The 6,006-nt window shown below is 32.1% G+C and overlaps 1 protein-coding gene across 2 annotated transcripts; it reads right to left on the reverse strand.

The window, feature by feature from the left end:
• Window positions 1–629: 629 nt before the first annotated feature.
• LOC100792278 (agamous-like MADS-box protein AGL18) lies at window positions 630–5,450 on the reverse strand. 2 transcript variants are annotated; one of them, XM_006575196.4, is made up of 8 exons: window positions 4,848–5,446; window positions 3,668–3,749; window positions 3,481–3,548; window positions 3,176–3,275; window positions 2,329–2,370; window positions 1,564–1,605; window positions 1,309–1,451; window positions 630–980 (listed from the first exon to the last, which is right to left on the reverse strand). In XM_006575196.4, exons 1-8 carry the CDS (start codon window positions 5,027–5,029, stop codon window positions 896–898), a joined length of 744 nt encoding a protein of 247 aa, XP_006575259.1. In that variant the 5' UTR covers window positions 5,030–5,446; the 3' UTR covers window positions 630–895. The 2 variants fall into 2 exon arrangements, with proteins under 2 accessions (XP_006575259.1, XP_040863162.1); XM_041007228.1 differs by lacking the exons at window positions 3,481–3,548; window positions 3,668–3,749 and having other exon boundaries at window positions 4,848–5,450.
• Between the last annotated feature and the right edge of the window lie 556 nt (window positions 5,451–6,006).

Consider the following 6,006-nt stretch of genomic DNA (forward strand, 5'->3'; position numbering starts at 1 on the left):
ATTTAAATCATTAATTTCTTTAAGCCTCAATAGAGACCTCAAATATTTAGATACTGTCAACTTAGTGACGAGAAGATTAATTTTATGATTTTCTATGTTTGCAGAACTAATTTAGTGAAAAATATTAGTTTTCAAAGGATTAATTTAGTATTAAGTTTTTGGACAAATAATGTGATGATACCTTACTCTTTTATGGATAGAGTAATTTATTTTATTACTGAAAAAGTCAATTTCATATTAAAGGAGGAGCCAATTTTAACTGTACAACTATATACATATAGATGATTAAAATTAAATCACATGTCTACTTAAAAAATTCTATAGCTTATGTTTTAATTTCAACAATTTATAATGATATAATAATCAATGTTTATTTCTGACTCTTTTTTTAAAAAAAAACAACTATATAAAATGAGATATTAAACGTAGATACTCAAATCTAAATCTTTGCGCTTTAATTCATTTTGATCCAATAAGTGAATGACTAGTAGCGAGCTAGAATTAATGAAATCTTTCACTTTACAAAAATCTTTCCAAAGATTCATTATTATTAAATGATTATATTTGATTTGTCAAATACATAATTATTATATATTGTGAGAGAGAAAGAGGGAGGGAGACCTTAAACCTTTTTATCTAATCAACCATCTTAATAACCTGAAAACCGTTTGGTTGAACTAAATGACTAAAGTATTTCAATAGGGTGAGTCATTTAGCATGTAAACTTACACCTAATTTAGCAATCAAACGCTGGTGAAAGCCAAAAATTTGTGAACTAAATATAAATTTATTAAATTTAGCCTAAACTATTTCTATAAGCTAAACTTAATGTGACCAGATAAAGAACTAGGCCATGTTTCCCATGTTCTAAAGGTAAGCTTTCAGTACTAAAATGTCAATGTGAAGCCACTTGACTCCCTGAGTCGTTGCAAGGTTCCATCTTCAATGCTTTCCTCTGGCGACCATAATCTGTTGACAACCTAAAACAAGAAAATTCATAAGCAAGAATGCTTAAAATGATTTTGGACAGACCCCCTTTTGGAACATGCTCAAAACTCAAGAGTAATATTCAACTTTTACACCTTGTAATGATCATAATCATTTCTTAGGTCATGGTTCTGAGATACTTAATTTAAAATGTTAAAAATCAACACCAACACAGAAGCACTAATACTATCTATTTATTATTGCATTTTGTAGTGGCTGGAATCATTGATGATTCTAAGCATCAGGCCAATATAAATGAAATTAACATAGAAGTTGAGAGCATATATTTCAATGAACAAAAAGGGAGTTATGATGACATACCCTAACTGCAAGGAAGTATCTGAAAGGTCATTTTCCTCTGAAGCACAATTGAAAAGGGATTTTGAACCATTCTTGGAAAATGTCCTATCCAAAGAGCTGAATTCAAGGAACTGTGACTTTGTTTTATTTTGTATTTCCTCAAGCTGTTCACAGTTGAAGATTAAAGATGAGCAAGAAGATAGACTGTTTCTGGATATGAAAAGTTAATTTGACATAATCCATAGTTTTGACTTTTGAGTTCAGTTTGGTTCTAACCTGTTTGCGCAGAACTTCATTTTCCAGCATGGCCTTTTGCTCCTGCAGATACATTTGGAAATCTTATTAAATGATCAATTGTAAAAAGAAAGGTGCATTTGAAATTCTCTTCCATTAAAGAATAACCCATAATATTTTGACAACCATGAAGAAATAATGACCAAAGAGTGAAGACATATTAAAATTATTAATAGAACTTTAGGCTTTGGTAGGAATACAATTACCATACAAACTTCAACTTTTCAGTCATACATTTTAAGACAGGTATATTTCAAAATAGCTTTAATGCCAAAACTATCTATGTATTTTGTTTCTTTTCATAAGCAAACAATTTATTAAAATACCATCCGGCTGGAACATAAGGAATGTCCTAACTAAAAGCCACAACCGAGCAGAATTACAAATAGATAAGTTTTAGCCCACAGTCATAAGACCTCCCTATAACAAAGTTTCCCACTTGGGTACAGTATGAAGCAACCGATCCCCCCCAGAATATGATCAACCTGGCCATAGAAATCCAATCCCCTACAGAAATCCCCTACACATGTATCAACATGCTACAAGGTAAAACAGTCATCATATATCAGACATAGTTGACTATCTGTCATACTATGAACCAACCTCAATATGATAGACCAAAGAAAACCAAACATCAGAACAAAACAGACACACTAAGCATCATCTTACTATCTGTGTATTTTTTTTTTTCAATTAATTTTTACATCTATTGTAAGCTGAAAATTGCAAGTGTAACCATGTGCGTACCTGTATCCTGGACTTCCTAAGCTGTTCCACAAGTACTTGTTCCTGAAACATAATAGAGTGAGGGAATAAGGTTAATGACAGCATATCCATATATTAGCTAGTCTTGAACTGAAGTGGTTGAATTTAGTAATTGATACAGATGAGAGAAATAAAAAATAATGAACCTATTTACAATCTAATTATCAATCTCGGATGGCAGCAAGTAGCAGCCAACTCTGAAAATGCTATAGTGGGATAGTAGGAAGCAGGATGACTGCTATTTTAAATGTTATAATACAAAGTAAACAATTTATACTACATATATAAATACTCGAAAACAGAAAGAAAAAAATTTAAGAAATTCATGATAAACAAGTTGACACACACAGTCACCATCAATCTAGGAGCAATAAGAACAAGTAATGATGTCAACATTGTTTCAAGGGTTAAAATGGGTTTTGAAGCCTATATCATGGTAGGGAGTAGGGCCGTTATAACAAGCAAAAAACTGCTATTATGGCTGTTATTTGAATCCCATAGCAGCCCAATGCCATCCCACTCTGCTATTCCACTATAGTGCTACACATTATAAGGAAATACATCACTCTAGTCAATTGAACTTAAAAGGATCAAACTGTTGCTATGCAGTTGTTCAAATTAATATGAGCTTTGTCATGTCAAAGTTCTTTTTCGTTTTTCTTTCAGAAAAAGTTTTTTTTTTAATATCAAAATGCATGAATTTGCTATACAATAATGTCTGAGTCTGACCATATACAGGAAAGGAATAGAAAATCTTGTAAGGATTAAGGAGATGGCATCTCAAATTAATACAACCAATTACACCACTGTTAGTATTTGATCTCAGTACCTTCTTGTCTTTGACAGATTGCATCCCTTCACTTAGTTGATTTTCTAGTTGTTGCAGTTCTTTAAGGCTCAATCCATCAAGCTCCTTACCCATCATCCTTCTACACAATTTGAGAATATCATCAGAACAAAATCTGGACTCAGATTGTGATGAAAGATAAGCACACAAGATAAATAGGAAATATGTAAAATTCATTGAGGTAGCTATTTTCTTGGTTCATGCTTTAAGGTAGTTCACTAATACAGTAACAATTGTTTCCATTATTTGCAGCAGCGTTACTGATATAAATTGTCTGCAAAACTTACAAGTATGCTGATCGAAGCTTTGTTATTTCCTCCATCAAAAGGTTAGTATCAGGCTCCACAGCCATAACCTATTTAAAAGAATAATAACACTTCAAACTATTTAAAGAAAAAAAATGAACTTAAAAAGGGTTGGGGTTTATTAAAGAAAGGGTGATGCTTTAAGATAATAGAGGGACAGTTAATATACATCTGTTGGGGGCACATCAATAGGTTGCTCTGCAGAATCTGATTCTGCGCCTTTACTGTACCTCGAAAGGGTATGCTCCATGCTTCATAAACGAAATAAGATTCATTTGATGGTAAGTAAAGAAAAGCCTCAATTGAATCATATTAACAGTTCAAGAAGGGTAAGAGCATTTGCAAGTCACTAAAAAATCCAGAATCAGCTTTGACTTGCAAATTAACATTAAATTTGATGGAATCAAATCTTCTATCGCAATCTTGTCTTTGCATTTTAAAAATGACAGCAAAGTTTAAAAAGAAAAACTAAAAGATAGGTTTTATTTTTTCCTTATTTGGTTCAACTAATTTTGGAGAAATAATTACTTATTTTTAAATACTCTAAGGAAGCTCTCAAAATAGGTTAGTCTAAACACGGTTAATTCTCAATAACTGATTAAGAAGGCAGAATCTGGGACAAGAAAAGAAAGCAACAGAAATTCAACATCTAAGTTTTCACCAGAAAAAGCCATAAACCCTAATGTGATGGTTACTACTATAGATTTTTTTGGCAGTAAGAATCTAGAATAGCACAAGATGAAAATTTTCAACTCATCAAACCAGATACATATACACAATTCACTTTCAGTTTCATTGTTTTCATACGCATAAAATGCATGTAGAGTATAAGTGTATCTTTACCCCCCCAAACAATCTCTTTCTCTAGTACAGCAGGGTTAATTTCCTCTAATAAGATTTTTTTCAATCTCACCATTCACATCCAGGGCTCTTTTATCCACAAAATGCAATTCACCAGAATTACCCTCTGACATAAACCCTTCAAAAATCCCAATTCAAAGATTTGCATGACAAAACTCTCCACATTTTTTTTTCCTCCTTTCAAACAAAACCATTGCTCCCCTTTATAAAACAGCTAAACAGTGCTCCAAAATAAAGAACAGTAAATCTGTTTACGTGGTCCACAAGATTTCCTGCCAGTGGAAACAGGGCTATCAAGCATCACAAACCAAAAAAAAAAAAAAAAAAGAACTTACAAGCAAAACATTAAAAAAAAAAACACTAACTTTCTACAACAAAACCACCCCAATATCCCAAAAACCAACAAAATCCTCTAGAGAAACAGAAGCTTGTGAGAGAAAATGTTTCAAATTTCAACGAAAAGCTCCAAAGGGGTATAAAGCATGCACCTTGTGTTTGAGAACTCATAAAGCTTGCCAGTGCTGGAGAATATGATGACAGCAACCTCTGCATCACAGAGAACAGACAACTCTTTGGCCTTCTTCAACAACCCATTTCTCCTCTTGGAGAAGGTAACTTGTCTGCTGTTCAAATTCTCAATCTTCTTAATCTCAATCTTCCCTCTCCCCATGCCTTCTTTTCTCCTCTTCCTTCTCTCACACAAAAAAAGCTTCCTTCTTTATTATCCTTCCTCACCAAAAAACTGAACCCACCACCAGCATTAGGGGAAAGATGGGCATGAAAAAGAAGGACACCTCCCAAAAGAGGGTTCTTAATTTATATGCAGCACACAAAAAAAATAAATATATATATATATATTAAAAAAAAAACACAAACAGAAACAACAACTATTTTGATGTTGGAAGGGATTAGGATTTTGCAGAGAGAGAGAAAGAGACCACCAAGGATGGAAAGAGTGACCAAAATTAGAGCATTGAGGGAAAAAGGTGACAGATGGATTACTATGTGTGGCAAATTGATCCTAATATGGGATACTATTTGCATGGGGGGTAGGTAATCGCCACTTCGAGGAACCGTTTCGTTTTTCTCTCACACAATACAATGCAATGTTACTTTAATAATGTTTTTTGGATGGTACTAGGAGGAATTCCAAGTTTCCAACCATCTTTCTTCAATGTTTCTTATTTTTAACTTATAATATTTTTCTCACACTATTTTGTGAACTAAAATAGGGGTTAGGTAAAATACTAAAAATCTATTCTAAGATAGGAATCCCGCATTTGATCTTTGATATTGTTTGGATTTAAATTTCTAATTTGGTAATGCTGTTTGTTTTTTAAGATAATTTTGATGAACTGTTGGTGAAAAAATATTGCAATATTTAGTAATATATTTTATAGAGATTTTATATAAAGATTTTGTTATTTACGGAAACTTAAAATAAAATGGTGGTTAAGTAAATTATTTTGAAAAAATACTTTTGATTACAGTTCAATTAATTTTTTTTTGTAAATTCTCGTTTAATTAAGTAGTGATACAAAATTAGAAAGCAGAATTAACCAAATAAGGGAGAATTGTCAATGAAATTTTTATCACTACTATTGTAAACTTTTCTAATACAGAGTAGTGATACAAAATTGTCAATAA

This window comes from Glycine max, chromosome 2 (genome assembly GCF_000004515.6).
Source record: "Glycine max cultivar Williams 82 chromosome 2, Glycine_max_v4.0, whole genome shotgun sequence".
NCBI lineage: Eukaryota > Viridiplantae > Streptophyta > Magnoliopsida > Fabales > Fabaceae > Glycine > Glycine max.